At 32.7% G+C, this 18,424-nt stretch overlaps 1 protein-coding gene across 1 annotated transcript in view; it reads left to right on the forward strand.

Annotated features, from left to right (window-relative positions):
* Positions 1-14,449, forward strand: part of Sec8 (Secretory 8) — a 49,158-nt gene extending 34,709 nt beyond the window's left edge. Inside the window, exons 19-27 of the mRNA XM_067262162.1 lie at positions 2,705-2,786; positions 2,850-3,060; positions 3,167-3,259; positions 4,862-4,893; positions 8,956-9,070; positions 10,054-10,172; positions 10,255-10,350; positions 13,924-14,035; positions 14,119-14,449. Coding sequence (XP_067118263.1) covers positions 2,705-2,786; positions 2,850-3,060; positions 3,167-3,259; positions 4,862-4,893; positions 8,956-9,070; positions 10,054-10,172; positions 10,255-10,350; positions 13,924-14,035; positions 14,119-14,286 — 1,028 coding nt within the window. The 3' untranslated portion in view covers positions 14,287-14,449. The remainder of the gene's footprint in view (positions 1-2,704; positions 2,787-2,849; positions 3,061-3,166; positions 3,260-4,861; positions 4,894-8,955; positions 9,071-10,053; positions 10,173-10,254; positions 10,351-13,923; positions 14,036-14,118) is intronic.
* Positions 14,450-18,424: the final 3,975 nt, after the last annotated feature.

Here is an 18,424-nt window from a genome sequence, read left to right on the forward strand (position 1 = left end):
GTTTCGTGGAACCAATGTATGTTAATTGTCTATCGCACCTGTGATCTTCTAGTGGTATCATATATACTCCCGGAAGCCTGTCGGGGTTTGGTGGGTCTTTACTGTTGCTTAATATTCTGAAGAGAGTCTGACATCTTCTGTACACGATGTTAATTCCTTGACGGTTGGCCACGGTTTTGTAAATGGATTTCAGCACTGGATTGTATGTGATAGGTATCCTTTCATTTTCCTCCTGTGTGATATTCAATGGTTGTGCTGTTTGCTTATTTTCCTTTTGGGAGTTCTCATGTCTTCTAGACAACTTTTCAATGAGCGTTTTGCTGTATCCATGGCTTATAGCAATATTTTGGATATGATTGAGCTCCGTTTCGAGCGCTTTTTTTGTAGAGGAGTGCGTATGAGCCCTTCTCACTAATGCTCGGAAGGCAGCTATTTTGTATTGAAAAGGATCATATGAATTTCTAGGAATATATGTGTGGAACGTGCTAGGCTTTCGGTATACTGATGTAAGTATATTAGCTCCTTCAAAGTTGATATCAATATCCAAGAAGTGCACCCTCGATGAGTCGTGCTGCTCCACCTCTAATGTTAGCCCGTACGGATTACTGTTTATGGCTTCGAGGAATAATTTTATGTCCGGTTCTACTTTCCAAAATATAATAATGTCATCTATGTAACGTTTGTACAACAAGATGCTGGGCAAGAATCGCGGTAGGATATTGTTTTCCAATCTCCTAATTACCATTTCGCACAAATCACCCGAGAGCGGGCTGCCCATCGGGACTCCTTTGCCTTGCATGTACGTGATCCCTTTAAATTGGAAAAGAGAGCCGTAACATAACAAATGGGCTAGTTCGAGAATATGTTGGTGCATTGTGTTGTCCTCAACTATCGAAAACAGAAAGTCCCTTAGTTCGCAAAAACATGGTGGTAGTTCTATCGACGGAAACAACGATCTGAAGTCTAAGACCGTAGCATAAGCTGGTTTTGCTATCTTCTTCAATTTTTCTATAAGTTCTGCTGGGTTGGTTATATTGAACTGGTATCCTTCCAGGTGCGGGATGAGCAAGTTATGAGTAAAAGATTCTAAGATACGTGTGGGGGCCTTAGTCTTGTCCACCACTGGTCTCAGTTGCTGTGCTTTTTTGTGTGTTTTTGCAAATGCAAATAACCGCGGTATTTCTGGAGCATCAACTATTATATTTCCCATTTTCATTCTCTTGGCCCGATGGGCAGCCCGCTCTCGGGTGATTTGTGCGAAATGGTAATTAGGAGATTGGAAAACAATATCCTACCGCGATTCTTGCCCAGCATCTTGTTGTACAAACGTTACATAGATGACATTATTATATTTTGGAAAGTAGAACCGGACATAAAATTATTCCTCGAAGCCATAAACAGTAATCCGTACGGGCTAACATTAGAGGTGGAGCAGCACGACTCATCGAGGGTGCACTTCTTGGATATTGATATCAACTTTGAAGGAGCTAATATACTTACATCAGTATACCGAAAGCCTAGCACGTTCCACACATATATTCCTAGAAATTCATATGATCCTTTTCAATACAAAATAGCTGCCTTCCGAGCATTAGTGAGAAGGGCTCATACGCACTCCTCTACAAAAAAAGCGCTCGAAACGGAGCTCAATCATATCCAAAATATTGCTATAAGCCATGGATACAGCAAAACGCTCATTGAAAAGTTGTCTAGAAGACATGAGAACTCCCAAAAGGAAAATAAGCAAACAGCACAACCATTGAATATCACACAGGAGGAAAATGAAAGGATACCTATCACATACAATCCAGTGCTGAAATCCATTTACAAAACCGTGGCCAACCGTCAAGGAATTAACATCGTGTACAGAAGATGTCAGACTCTCTTCAGAATATTAAGCAACAGTAAAGACCCACCAAACCCCGACAGGCTTCCGGGAGTATATATGATACCACTAGAAGATCACAGGTGCGATAGACAATTAACATACATTGGTTCCACGAAACGTGCGTTAAAAGTGAGATTAAAGGAGCACGAGTCAGACATACACCACGGTAGATACACCACGGCCCTGGCGACGTACGCGTCGGAAGAGGAGATAACGGCGGACCTGCATGCGGCAAAAATCATTATACCCAGCTATAACCCACAGCAATTGAAATGGCTAGAAGCCATAGAGATATTTAAGGCTGGATTACGTAACACCTGCATTAATCATAAGGACGAAATGATCCTATCGAGCGCATGGCAGGTTGTCCTAGAAAACAGCGTTTAAAGGAGAGGAGCATCGAGCATGCGCAGTACAAAATATCTAGCTGCCGCACATGATAATATTCCGGAAAGAAATTTAAATTGAATATTTTCGAATGTTAACGGCCTATTCGACGAAGCCTGAAGAAGAGCCCAGGAGGGGCTGTGAAAACGTTTGCTAATCTGTAAATAGAACGAAGCGATTCTAAAAATAGAACCACACCGGGTAAAAAAGGTTAGAAGGGTTTCTTTTATTATTACAAGTTCCGGTGAATAGAGAGATTATATCTATAAATAATTGTGTTAATGTTCGAAATTTTATAATATAAATAATTTAAATAATTTTTATAAGTATTATTAAAATTTTTCCAGTTATTTTTAATGTTTAAGATCTTTATTTACATTAAATTTGTTGAGATTATTTTATGAAATTATATATAAAATATTTTTAAAGGTGTTGTCCAGCCAGAATCGGAAGATAAGAGAATTATAAGCGCTACATGGGCGAAAGACGATGATATTAGTCGTTTTCTCAGGTACATTTTGATAATTCTTTAGTTAATTATTTAACTTAAATAAATAATCTAAATACTTTACAGACATTTGCCTAATTGGATAAATCTACAGCATTTAAAAGAGAATTGTGAACTGCCAGATGTTGAAGAATCGCCCGAAGAAATAAGACTGAGAAATAAACAAGAGTCTGAAATCTTGACTGGAAATTTGACTGGAGAAACATTAATTCCACATCATGAAATTCTATCTGACCTCAATCAACTCCGGATATTAGCCCTATTACAAGAAAGTTTAGTAAGTTATTTTCAATCCTATTTAAAATTTTAAAACTATTTTTAAGAAATTAAGAATTTAAATTAAATTTTACGTTAAATCAATAATTCTTATTTAATTTCATTAGGAATGGTTTGGATCAAGAATATTAACATTTGCTAACAATCTTCCTACTCATCAACAACAGCAAATGTTAGCATCTCCTCAAGCTAAAATAACGGTACGTATTTATTTATCTACTTAAAATGATTATAAAATACTTGTATTCTGAGATGATGAAGAAAAATTTGTGGTAAATTCAATTTTAAAAATATAGTTATCTATTTATTGAAACTTCTATAAATTTGTATTTTCTGAGAATTAATAGGGTTGGATTCTTAGAATCTTAGGTATACCTTGTAATATATTAGACTCAACACACAGTAATTACTACACACAGGTTAAGATATTTAAAAAACTTGTTTAAAACATTATATTTAATAGATTTCAATGTGTTTAGTTTGCCGTAATATGATATCATATTACAGAATATGTCAATTATACAGGAATATTAGAGATATAAAATTAAATGTATTTATAAAACTATTTAGCACCTTTATATTTATTCTATGAAAGTTTTATTGCCATTATGAACTCATAATTTCAATGTAAGTATTCCACTTAAATACAGAATGGCCAGATTAATCAAGTTATATTTAAAGATTATTTTAGAACAGCTGCTGTTGCTTTTTGTGATTCAGTTGTTTTATTAGAAGTAATTGGATGTGACTACAAATATTACTATTTACAAATAAAAGCTTACAGCTGTTCCAAATTGGTTTTAATGGTTCTTGAAAATAATCTTAAAATATATCTCAATTAGCTGACCATTGAGTCCCCATGGATGAAAATGAAACAAAAATATAAACAAAATTAAAAAAAAATTACATCATGTATCACAATTATGTTTTATACATGATGTGTTATTCATATAATAGAACTATTTTACATAAATTTCTCTAATTTTTTTTTTTTAAACATAATGTAAGATGTGTGTATTTTATATCAATAATATGCACATAGAATATAAGTATTATTAATATGAAAGATAACAAAGTGAAAATAATTATTACAGTAGAGAGTCGTTAATCCGAATCAATTGGGAACTGGGGTTGTTCGGATTAGTGATTTGTTCGAATAACGGATTATGTACGAAAAAATATATTAACCTGTCCGATGTTCAAATTTTTCTCCGTTGCTTGTCGCTTTGTGTTGAATTTTTGTCAATTTTAAGCCTAACGAAAATTTTTATAATAATAATCGAGGCTATCATATCGTTGAAAATTATTTTTTTATTTTGTACAAACAAAATAAATATATTGACAAATATAAAAACATGAAAATTATACTTTAGAAGTAAATCTAGTATCAAAAACGTTCGATTCAGCACGACACAGTCCGACTGAAAATGGTTCGGATTACCAGGGTTCGGATTAACGACACTCTACTGTATTTATAATAGTAACAATATGTTAAATATTATTTATATTAATATCAAATAGATGTCAATTTTTAATTATGAAAGAATTGAATATGATATTTTTTTATGGATATAAGTCTTAAAACTCTCAGCTAGAAGCATTTGCTTGTTTGTAAAAAGTTAGTGTAAAACAAAAAGTTCATGGTAATAAAATTAATTTTGAAAAAATTCCATAATTAAATATTCTTCATAAACTGATAATAAGTCATTATTTGCATTTATAAATGATGATGATCTTAAATAAAAATTATATTCTATAAAATTTTGAATTATTTAAACTTATAAATTTTATTTTATTTTCAGGATCTTTCACCATTAAATGAAAATACAGTAAAGTAAGTATTTTGAAATAATCCCCTTTTAGCAACACCATCTGTCTAGTTTTATCAACTCTAATTAAGATCAGTCCATTTCTTCTTATCTATTGTTTAAGCTTTCAAACCTCTTTGTATTGTCTCTCTTTCTCCTGTCTGTGTTGTTTTGTTTCTTTCTTTTCACTGTTTTCATTATTAATTATCTTCTTTTTTTGAAATCTTGTTCAGACTTTTAATAAACATATTAAAAGTCTGAACGAAATTTTTCTAACCATTAATTTTTCAATCCTCATCTCTCCATAATCTGAAAGGGATTATTGTCAAGGACTTCTCCTAGTTCTTTTTAGATAACAATTTGCCACGTTGCAGTAATATGACAACAGCATGACTATCTCCCAAAACTCGAGAAAACTAGTCATCTCAAGCTGTCTTGTTAAAAGTTGAAAATGTAATAGATACATAGCATTGCATATAGTAATATGTCTAGTTTCAAAAACTATTCAAATCAAATGCAAATTTGTCATTGCCAATTACCATTTTATCTAATATAGTATAGTATGCTATTCACGCCAAGTAATTAGTAATAGGAAGTAGAGCTCACTGTATGTGGCATTACCAAATATTTTTCTTCCGAGCACTTTTGACCAATGTATTTCTGTCGTCTTCAGGCAAATAATAGATTTTTATATCAAACACGAACATTTGAAACAAAAAAAGAACACACAAATTTAAATAAAACGATTTTTTCGACCACATTCGATATGAATTTGCTATGATTTTCAAATACATACAATGTTATGAATGTGCTGTAATATGGCGCATGCTTGGTGCTGTTTCCTGTCAGTGGTGTGACAGACAATGTAAATCGCTCATTTATGTTGAACATTTATCTTCTATATAAAAATTGTTATGGGCCCAGTCTACTATACTCAGGGCCTGCACTGACTGAAAGCTCCTCTTTATACGGGAGTCTCTATTCATAACAATCTCTGAAACATGCAACATACCTACTCTGGAACAGATCAATGTATGGATCATCCTATATAAACAGTTAACATGTTAACTGCCATACAACATGCCAGCCGTCGTACTAGTTAGGGCCTCATAGAGCCATCCGACTGCCGGTCGTCGCCCAACATTGCTATAACCAATGTAGTTTCACTCAAGGTTAAATTATCCTGGCTTCATAAGACGTTGTTTTACATCTTAGTGGTGGCCTCTCGCGGACGTCTATGAAGTTGGTTTCTGACTGCCGGCCGTCGTATGGCCTCACGAAGTGATCCGACGGCCGGCTGTTGTAGTTTGTTTTAAATAAAAAGCTATTTTATATCTAATAGTGTTTTATTAATAGTGAATAGTTAAAAAAAAGGAAAAAGTATCGAAAACTAGTTTAATTATTCTCTTTTGTTACATATAAAGTAATTAATATTAAATATTTCATGGTCTTATAGTCTCCGGTTATACGATGGCCAGTCATCGTTGATATATTTTTTTTATCTTCACTCTACCGACTGTTATATAATGACCCTTCCATTTATATCATAATAAAATATTAAATATCAAATTTTCTCATTGTGGCCTGAAAAAACGGAAAATATCATATTACAGTTAGCCTGATAAAATGCAAAATATCATATTACAGGAGGCAGTTAATGTGTTAAACAGCGATTTACATCGTCTGTCACACCATTGACAGGAAACAGCACCAAACATGTGCCATATTACAGCACATTCATAACATTGTATGTATTTGAAAATTGTAGCAGATTCATATTGAATGTGATCCAAAAAATCGTTTTATTTAAATTTGTATGTGTTCTTTTCTGTTTTGAATGTTCATGTTTGATATAAAAATCTATTATTTGCCTGAAGACAATGGAAATACATTTGTTGAAAGTGCTCGGAAGAAAAATATTTGGTAATGCCACACACAGTGAGCTCTACTTCCTATTATCATTTTATCTATCCCTATTAATTGAAAAATTAAATTTATTGTCTTTGTTATATTATCTAGTTTAACAAGAATAAAACACAGCCTCAGCTTGTTACAGTGGAATCTCTTGATGATGAGCTTTTCAGAATAACAAACTTTTAATTTTTCTGCAACACAACTTCTGTAGGAACCATAGCAAAATTTTTCAGTTGTGTGAAAATATTTATAATGAACTTTTTGGGGATGCTATAGATTGCACCCTATGGAATTTCAGGACTTTGAGTATATATTTGAACTCAGGATCGAGATGAGTTCGACAATACCCTACTTTTGGACCAGAGGCGAAAAATAAGAAAGTTATCATACTTTTTCCGGCAATTGTGCGATGATTGGGAGTTGCGTTGCTCTCTCCACTAAGCCTATCGCGTGTTTAACAGGCAGTCAGGCAAGTTGGCCATATATACTTTCAACAGAGACAGATGTTGATCCACAAGCACACTGATCATCTGCAGTTGGAGTTAAGTCCTTTTCGCACACCCTCGCACTTCTCAATCTCAGGGCCTACGGCCCCTCAGCCGCCGACACGCTTGCTATCACTCACAGTCGGCTAGTACCATGCGCCGCTATCGGGGCTTGTCCAACAAACCTAACCTATCCCTCTGGGAGATGATCATAGTCCAACGTCATGGTTTGCAGACTTTACTGCAAGATGGTGGTACTAGCAACTATGGTGCTGTCTGCATGATATCATTAAAAGAGTATGATGACTTTCTCATTTTTTGTCTCCGGTCCAAAAGTAGGGTACCGTTGAACTCGTCTCAGTCCCCTGAGTTCAAATATATACTCAAAGTCCCGAAATTCCATAGGGTGCAATCTATAGTATAGTACATCCAACTTTTCAGTTCAGTGTTCTTTTTCTGTCAGTCCAAAGGTAATAGAATTTTTACAATTTTCATTTCATTGTAACAATTTCATTCTGATTCCTTTCTTTCTTCATTACTATTGCTCTATAACTGATGAACAACTGTATCCAAGGGAGAGGGATGAACTCAGAAGTAACTGATGAGTGATCTCAACAAGACTCCCAAGTTGTCATAGACATGGGTGTAAGAACAGCTGTTTATGTCTTTGTAAATTTTATTATTTATTTTATTCTTCACTTAAGATGTGAAGGTAATACGACACTGAGGACATTCGTAGGAGGGATACATGCCAGGTTTCTTCTGGCCATTTCCCTCTAGTACAGGAAACCAAAGCATAGGAAGAATTCAGATGATTCAGATGTGTTAATTAAATTGACAACTTCAGAACTAAACTATTTTACTTAAATGAAGTAGGCAAGAAAACAATACAAGTAACATATATAACATCTTTTCAATCTATACTTTCCATTTGTTACACATGCTAGATATTCTAATAATTATTTTTTGACATTCAAAAATATGAGGTTCTTCTTTCAATAATTTTAAATTAACTTATATAAATTGTGGGAATAAATTAATTACATTTTATATTAATTGTATCATTTAGAACTACAGTAGAGCATCGATTATCCGACCCCCGATTAACCGTCACATCGGTTAACCGACCGCTTTCTAGTCGGCAAATTCAAATGTCTGCTAGTGATGTGGCGCTACAATATTTGGTTATGTCTTGGCTACTTTAATATTATTTTTGTTAAATTTTTGCGTGTTTTAGCTGGCAACACTAGCTCGACCATGAAAGGGAAGCCATTATTTAAACCATGCTTAATTTTTTATTTCGTCTTTATTTTGTGGAAAATAAAGAAATCATTTTTAACGATACAATAGCGGCGATTATTATTAAAAAAAAATTTTGTTAGGCTTAACATCGGTGAAAATTCAACGCGAAGTAGGTTAATAGCGATATACTAATATACAAATTACATAGGATATACTAATATACTAATAATGTATTTTTTCATACTTTTCGGTTATCCGTTTTTTCAGTTATCCGACCAACCCCATTCCCCAATTGAGTCGGATAATTGATGCTCTACTGTATTTAATCTTTGTACAAAATAGCAAATCTTATTAATGAAATAAAAAATACGATTTAATTTATATATAAATATTCTTGTGTACCTTGAAATTATTTATTTATAATTTTTTTTTAAATTTAATTTTTAGATCTTTGATACAGTTGGCAAAAGAATTTGAAGATCTAGCTGATACATGCTTACTGGTTTTACATTTGGAAGTCAGAGTGCATTGCTTCTACTTCTTGTTACCAGTGGCAATGCAGGTAATAGTGTCTATGAGAATAATTTTTGTTTAGATATGCTGAGTATAAATTCTTTTATCTTAATTCCTTATATTAAGAGAGATTTTAAACAGATAAAACAGATTAATCGATTTATAAATACTAAACATGTTTCTAACACACAATGCAGTGTAATCCAGTGACCACTTGGCTTATTTTCATCTTTATTTCAGTCAACTAAAATAAAGATGAAAATAAGCCAAGTGGTCACTGGATTACACTGCATTGTGTGTTAGAAACAATAGAAATAGGACACTGTTTCAAGTTATCAAATACTAAACGTTTCTTATCTTTATTTGATATTAAGGTTAATTTTGATATTATATAATTTAAACTTGTTTAAATGACACTCTTTATGCTGTTTACTTTTGAACTTGAGTGAGCCAGCACTGGAGTTAGCAGAGAGTGAAGGGGCAGAAGAGTAAAAAAAAATCAATTTTAACAAAAAACTTTAAATTGAAAAATTGTAAAAATATAACAATATAAATTGATATGTTTTTATCTTGTGTTTAATGTTTGGCTTAAATTAACAGATAAAACAATTGTAAACATCACAATACAAACAAAATCTGGAAAATTTCTTACAAAACATCTTCTAAATGCCACTACACAATAATTTAAATGTTGTTTTACAATAGTAATCATCTGAAACAATTATAAAAATTATATATCCCATTCGGACATATGAATAATATAACCTTCCTCATGAATAACATAATTTTATGATTAACCATAATTTTTCAAACTCATTTCATTTATGAAATGAGTTTGAAAAAGATATTGATGCTTATTATAGTTATTGATGATATGATTCAGAAGAACTTTCTCGTATGTCTTGTCTTTGTAGTATAAGTAGGTTTGACATGATTTTTTTAGTTTACTTTACCAAGCCAAGAAGCTAATTTATGATTTTATATTTAATATTTAAAAAAGATTTTAATAAGAAATATGTTTATGAAATTTAGAGTTCATTCTCAAGTGGTATAGACAGTCAAGAACCTGATCCGGAAGTGACAAAACTAAATAAAGACCTGTCCAACATTGATGAAGCAATGACTGCCAGTCTTCAGCCACGAAAATTAAAGTATAATTACCTTTAAAACTAAAATATGCAGAATTTTGATGTAAATCTAAGTAAATCCTGTAATTAAAATTGTATCTTTCAGGTATATCTTTGAAGGTCTTGGACATTTAGTTGCTTCCATCTTAATAAATAGTACTGTTAGTATCAAAAGAATTAATGAAAATGGAGTTAAAAAAATGCAAGTATCAGTTTTTCTTATGATTGAATAACAGATATACCTGAATATTAAAAAAGTTATAAAGGTTAAAAGTACTATTAACACAATAATATGATTATTTGTTATAATGTTGCATATTTTAATGCAAATTAGTAGCACATAGAAGCATATGTTTTTGTAAACAGTCATTTATGTTTTATGACATAATTTAAATGATACAAATTAAAAAGTTAAAAAATTCTGTTCATTTTTTATTTGTATATCATTTAAAATGGTTGTCTTATGATTATGCTGTTTATGTTCAACAGTTATCATATGCACTTGATTAGACTGTGAAAGGTGTGAAACACGTTACAAATAAGACAAGGTGAATACCAGTCGAATTGCGTTTATTAATCGAATATAGGGGACAGATTTCAGTCTGCCCATTATAGAGAACCAAAATCATAGTTACACTGATTCTATGCTCTCGTCTGATCTTCCTGCGACAATTCTTGATAACACAATTCAACTTAAAACTAAAACTATTACTACTTACGAACTAGATAGAGAGAGAAAAATGAAGAATTGTTAGAGAGTATATCAATAGCTTAGATCGGAGTCCTAATAATGAAATAACATGGATAATTATTGCCGTATGGAGAGTAGATGCTCAATCCATTTACATCCAGAGTAATAATAACCCATTATCATTAAATATTGCTGAGAAAGGTTTCCTTGGGCTTCGATGGAAGGGCTCGCTTACGTAGTTCTGTACTAGTATACCACTTAGCTCAATGTCACTGTTCATACGTGGTCTACACTTCTATCCCTGCTTTCTTATCCTTCTAGACCTCAGAGTCCTGTTACTTCTCGACCCCGCTCAGTCTCTCTGATTAGACCTCGTCTCTTGTTGGTGACTAACCCCAAAAAAACTGACTCTTCTTAACTCCCATATCACTGGTCCCCCTCATGCAGAACCCTTTCTTTTTGTTATTGGTTTTCTGACCGATCAGGACCCATGAAAAGCAAGGCTCTTGTCATGTGACAGGAAAGGGTTGAAAACAGAAGGAAGAAACGAATTTCCTATTTTATATATGGCTATATACAAAAGCAAACATGGTAGACAGCCACAATATGTTTATATTAAATTGTTTAAATTACCCCAATATGTTTAAATTACCCCACAAGCTCAAATAAACCCACATCTAATTGCAAGTAAAAAAATAAACACACATTACTTGAACAAACCACATGAAGGTTTATTCGAATATCATGTTATAAGCAATGGCTTATTGTAAGCAAATAAATTTTTGGATCTCATTTTTTGTTGTCTGTGTTCCTTTTTAGAATTACTTTTTGGTTTTCATTCAACGGTCCTCAATGGCCACTCACACCAATGCTTACAAAAACAGTGGATTTGAATAATCTCACATGCTTGGATAAACTTCCAAATATATTTTAAAAAGTAGACTCATAGTGGGTCTATTTGAGTCTGTATAGTACTTTTCTCTAATTAAAACTAAAACGTAAATGGAAATGTTTTTATTAAGTTGGAGGTTTGAATGAAAAGCAATGTTTCTATTTTGATTATTTTTGTCTTATGTTTTAGCAAGGATATTTTATTGAATGAAATATAAATTAATTTTTGAAATGAAGTTTTTTATTACCAATATATATTTCTCTATATAATCACCAGTATTCCCTATAAACTTCTGGTATCAATAGTCAGCTTCCTCGAAACTGTTATGAAAGTTTGATTCTTCATCTACGCCTTTGTCAGTCTTAGATGATGATAGAAGTTCACACTTTGTGTCTTCATCGAAGTCATACAGCCCTTTCTATCCGTCGTTTGAATCATATAGATGTCCACAAAGATCCTTGGCATACAAATATCCACTTTTTTCAAAGATGTTTGTGGAAGTCTTTTGTGTTTTTGTGGTGTGAAAAGGGCAATTTCTGAAGATTCCAAACTGTGTCTGGTCTTCTAATTACGAATATTTACTTTGATACAAAATGTAAAAGATCATTTTTCTCTGCAATAGATACTAATAATTTTTGTAAAAATTATGAATAATTAAGAACTATTATATGTAAAAATATCAAAACAAATAAAAATATTTTTACTTTTACATTAATACTTTCAATATTATTTAAATTATTGAATGAAAATAGCATAAATTATTAAAAAAAGTCCATAGAGTAATGCATTTCTAACATAAATAGAAAGTTTGATTATATGTTTTTATTATTAAGCATTAATTAAAAATGCTAGGATGATAAATATTACATTACAAAGAAATCTCAATGCATAGAAGTACCACATAAGTGTCTTCTTTATTTCATGACATCCTTTACACGCTTCAGGAACAAACTGTCCTTACAGCAGAGTCAACCTTTATAGGCTGCTTTTCCTGCCTCAATATATAAAAGCATTAATTATTTTAATTAACGTTTAATTGTAAATTAATTTTATACAATTGTGTCGAAGCTTGGGAATATTTTACAACCATTTTTACATATTGAGGTGGGCTGAGAAAAACTGGTCAGGCTTGAGTAGTTGGCCTACACAAACATCACCTTACATTAACACGTCTTTGTGTAAGGCTAATCTGCATGGATCTTGACAGAGAATGGGTACACCCACAATTTATTCAATTTACATTTAACATATTTATTCTAGTTAAGAAGGAAAATTATATTCATTTTTCAAGGGTGAGAGAGTGAGTTTACAAACGACTAATGTCTTTATACATAACTTAAAATGATAGAAAAAATATCAGTGATGTGGAGGTCTTCCGCATTCACCGGATGCAGGGCTATATTACTAAATAGGCACAGTAGATCAGGGCCTAGAGCTCAGACTTTGAGGGGATGGCATATTTGTAAAAGTATACTAAATTTAGTACACTTTCAAATAATAATTTGTAATAAAATGTCTAAGTTGGTGCCAGAAGCATTTATGTTTAAGTCAGAAAAGGTGGCATTGTCTTCTGTGTCTACAACAGCAAAGAGTTAAATCCATCCTTGATTGGATGGTTATGTTAAGGAGTCAGCAACTGGCAATAGTGATGGTCGGGGTTCCAAGTGGCTTGCACTCTCCAAATGTCCACTTGCACAGATCAAATTGATACTAGTTCACTGCCAGTCTAAATTCGGGATGATGTTCTCCTCTTCTAATGGTGACTCAGGACGTCGAATAATAATGTATGTCATCACGGTGGATAGAATTGCACAGAAATTTGTTGGCGAATTTCCACATGCAGTTTCTTTAAACTTTATTAACAACTTTAGTAAAAGATGCAGTAAATTAATAATGTTTGAAAGTAAAGGTTATAATTTGACAAATATTTTGGTCCCCATATATATTTTTTGAGAATTAATATATAAAAGTTGCTGTAGTATGAGAAAAAACATTCTAAGAAGATGTGAAAGCTGGTTTATTTTTGTACTTTCTTTATCTCTAAATTTATTACATTTCTTTTTAAATGTAATTTCTCTAATTGCAACTTTAATTAACATTATCCTTAAACAATTTTTTAGAAGCAGTCGAGATGCTAATAATAAATAATTCCGTTAATATAATAATAAAAATATTGGTTGATTCTTTTGAAGGTGCCGCAACATATTTGCCATTCAGCAAAATCTCACTAGTATAACGATGAGTCGCGAAGTGGCTCTGGACCATGCTCGCCAGTATTTTGAACTGTTTTATCATTCTCCAGAGGTAAGTAAAGTTTCTTTTATCAAAATTCGAATGCTTTTTTTTTAAATTCACGTCACTAATTTTTACCGCACTTTATTTGTTAGGAAATTTTGAATTCCATTCTAGAACGCGGCCCGCAGTTTCAAGAACTGGAATACAAGAACGCGTTGCAGTTATTACACAATAGTCAGCCAGGAAGTGACGCGGAATCTTTAAAATCCGATCTAGAAAGACTGCAGGATATTCTCGATAAAGTTGCCGTTACAGTATAATTTACATTGTATATATTATGTGGGATATCTTTAAATTAATTATAATAATTAAATTAATCCAGAACGTAAGCTTATGTTTAATTATAGCTGTTCTTGAATTATATAATAATCAGTAATTTTGTAATTTATGTAATATTTTATTAAAAGTTCTAAATACTTATCTCATATTATTTAAATTTACTTTTTAGCATGAAATTTACTATTTTATCATGTTGACTGCTACTTGGACTAATATGGCTCATTTATTCTACATGATTTTTTTTGTGAAAAATGTTGCAATAACATCTCTTCTTTTATTAAAAAAATAACATTTGTTTTTTTACTCTTTGTTTCCTGTTAGCATGGGGGCAATCAGATATTAAGGAATGGAGTCGAACGTATCCAGGACCAATAGTGGACCAGTCCACTGAGAAATTGGGAATTTTCTGGTGTGTCATTCTATCTGACTACATTTATTTTAGTATTAGAAATTCCCTTGCCAAGGATGACAGATTTCTATGAGAACGTAGAGATTGAAGAATTAAGAAGAGTAAAGATTTCAATAAATTCAAGAAGAGTGGCTAATGTTTCTACAAATTCAATAGCTTATACTGTCCATTGAAACGTAATTGAAATTCCAGAATACATTTTAAAAATAACAGATCATTACTTCTGATTGGATAATAGAGCATCACATGGTCACCGTAGAAAGATTTTTTTTATAAATTTGTTATAGAAGTGACACGATGTGGCTATTAATTTTTTTTTTTTTAAAGTTTAACTTTTAAATTTAACAAAGTAAGTTTAAAATAATCCATTTGACAAAATATTTAAAAAGCACTATCTATTTATCTATTATATTAAATTTAAAAAGTTTAATCCAGATCGTAAGCCATTATGGAAGGTCCATAGAATCAGACATTCAGCTTGTGACAAATGCAGTCTGTTACTTAAAATTTTTATAATTGGCCTCCCATTTGGATGTGGGCTGCCATGTAAGAATTAATGGAAATCGACATGGTCCACCAGTGGCCAAACAGTTCCGTTCCCTGAACACTGGGAGTTTAGTTGTGGGTTTGCACTTCACTCGGATGGGGTGGCCAGGTGGAGTTTTCTGGGTTTTCTCCATGTCTGTAACACCTGAATAGGGACCAGTTACCCTTAAAAAGACCCGGGAGGCATCCCCTGGGCAGATCATCCAAGTGTTGTGTATCCATAACTTAACAAAACAAGCAAACTGATATTGGGTTCATCACAATGTTCATTTGTAACTTTTAATTCAAATATAACTGATCCTAACCTGGACCATATACCACCATTATAGGGTCCAAATTGGACTAATGCTTGGCAATGTCCAGATTTGATTTCAGGTTTTCCAGAGCGGTAGGCTGATGCCTTAACTGTCTTGGCCCTCTGGCCAGCAATTTATATAATTTCTATAATTAGTCTACATTTGGTATATATATTGGTTGAAATTGTTGCCAGTCCACCACTCCAGGACAAACTGCTTATGAAAAATTCCTAGGGAGTTGATCACCCAGATTTGAATCTAGATTCCCAGAGAGGTAGGCTGAAGCCGTAACAGCCTGGAAGCTAGTTGTTGCCATGTGTTTCCAGTTAGTGCTTGGAAACATATGGCAACAACTAGCATTGTCTTTGGCCTGGTTTCAATGGCCTCCACAAATCCCCAGGGATCAATAGTTTTGTACTTGTTGCAGAACTTTTGAATTCGTTGACAACAATAGTAATCAACGAGCACAGAAGATAACAGAATATTTTGACCTTGCCGAAGACAAAGCCAATAAAACATCACAATAAGTAAGTAATTGCCAATAATAATAAAATCCAGTACGTTTCAAAATCATCTTCTAATATATGCAAGAACTGACAAAAATGGCCCATCATCGGAAAAATAGTAGTAGTGGTGCACTTCCCATTGAACATTATTGACACTAATACAATATGGTAACACCATCTTTTTAATTGGATGAATATTTGCTCTTTTTAAGGTGGAATCTAGTTAAAGCCATCTGGAAGATTTATATAATAACTACTAAAGATGGTCATTTTTAATTATATAAACTTATATTTTAATTATAAAAATTTCATTAACTTTAAAAATAATTTTCCATATTGTTGAAAAAAGTGCACAAACTCTCAACAGATTTTTTTACTTGTTTGTGGTAGTTGTTTCCAGGGAAACATTATCACAGGAAAGATTAGGGTATTTTCGTGCATGTGACTCACAATGGCATATACCCCACATAAAATAGGGCAGATGGCTGAGCTGTCAATGTGGCAGCCTACTGCTCTGGGGGACCCGGAATCGAATCCAGACTGGTTCAGGGTGGGGAGTGCAACTGGATATGTCGGTCCCCGTCCCTCACCATCTGGCTACCCCATTGTGGGCCTGGCCGAACCCATAATGGGCGTTCTAAAAAGCCCTCTTAGTGCTCACAGGGCAGAAAGAGTTTAAAAAAAAACTTTACATGAAATTGTTAGAACAAAAGTAAAATCATATATAACCTGCCCTGCCCTGCCCTGCCTATGGAACAGCCACAGGTTCTTTTTTTTTTTTTTTTTTTTTTTTTTTTTGACTCTGCCCTACGGGCACTAAGAAGGCCTCTTTAAGCTTTAAGCATGCCCATTATGGGTTCGGCCAGGCCCACAGTGGAGCGGCCGGGTGGTGAGGGATGGGCCCGACATATCCAGACGGACCACCACCCAAAAAATTCCTGAAGATTTTTCGACCCGGGTCCTTCAGAGTGTTACGCTGCCACTTTGACCACACGGCTATCCGGCCTCTGGCAGCCACAGGTGGAAAGTATGTAGTTGCAATTTAAAATCGGCATATAACCGCGCCTTTTGTATATTATTCTTTAAATTGATAACTCGCCGGCAATTCGCACGAAAATACGGATAAAACTCCGTGTTCCCTCAATAACCTGCAACTACTGTTGCGAAATGATGTAATTTTTGTCATTTAGAATTTTGCAGGTTAACAAAAACTAAAGCATAAAATTTAAAAAGGCTTTAAATAACTTCAATCTGAGCTTAGCTCAAATTCATCTCATTCCTACATAAATGAAATTTTTTCTTTCAAAACGCTTTATAAATCAAAATTTATGAATGTATAATTCATACATTATAATCATGCAGAGAATGATTATAACCATAAGTGACATCGTTTTGTAACGAATTGTTACGTTAAAAGGTGGTAACACATTATACTTCAAGTGTTATAGGTATGCAAATTCAGGATGGATAAGGAAGAATATCGAATTTAATAGGTGGTTGTCTCTTTAATCCGAAAACATTCGGTAGACTAACTTACAGCTGAACAGGCTTAAAACTTTTTTATTGGTTCTTCATCAAATGCATTTCGGACCAGTTTTATGAGTCCTGGTCCCTCATCAGTGCTACAGGAAATCAAAGGTTTTTTATTAACATGGGTGACGCGAGTACGTACATAATAAGATTTACAAAAATTCTTTAAAAACATTTTAACTAAATACATTTTTTATACCTTTTTCGTATACTCTTTATTAACAATACATTGCTTACTGGTATCTGTTTTCATATTCGTTTTTTAATTCCTATTTTCCCTTGTATTTACAGTAGTACTATAATTATAAAGTTTTCTTATATAAAATCTTTTACAAAGCAGTTGAATTATAAAAGCAGTAATTTAATTAAAAAGAATATCGAAATTAAAACTGCTCCCGAAACAATTCAAAGCAGATTCGAACCCGGATTCCCTTGAATTGGTTGACCATTCTCATAGTAATCAACAATAATACGAGCATGCGACACTTCCATTAAACTTATAACACTTATTAAAATCGATTTTTTTTTAGTTTGTTATAATTAAACCCCGTAAAATAATCGTAAAAATGAACTTCATTTATAAAATTTTATATAAATTGTTTTTGCGTTATAATTCTTTTTATATAAAAACAAACAAATTTCGATCGAAAGAGCCGCAATTCCGTGTCTTCTTATGGAAGCTCGACTCACTTCCACGTTGCTATTCACACACTGTCGCGTTATTAAAATTCATATATATATAAACAATTAATTATAAAATTATTGTATATGAATTATTAATAACGTACGAAATAATAATATAAATTTAAATATAACAAATGTTTTATTTGAA

Source organism: Centruroides vittatus, unplaced genomic scaffold, assembly GCF_030686945.1.
Source record: "Centruroides vittatus isolate TY-2023 unplaced genomic scaffold, ASM3068694v2 contig_1416, whole genome shotgun sequence".
Lineage (NCBI taxonomy): Eukaryota > Metazoa > Arthropoda > Arachnida > Scorpiones > Buthidae > Centruroides > Centruroides vittatus.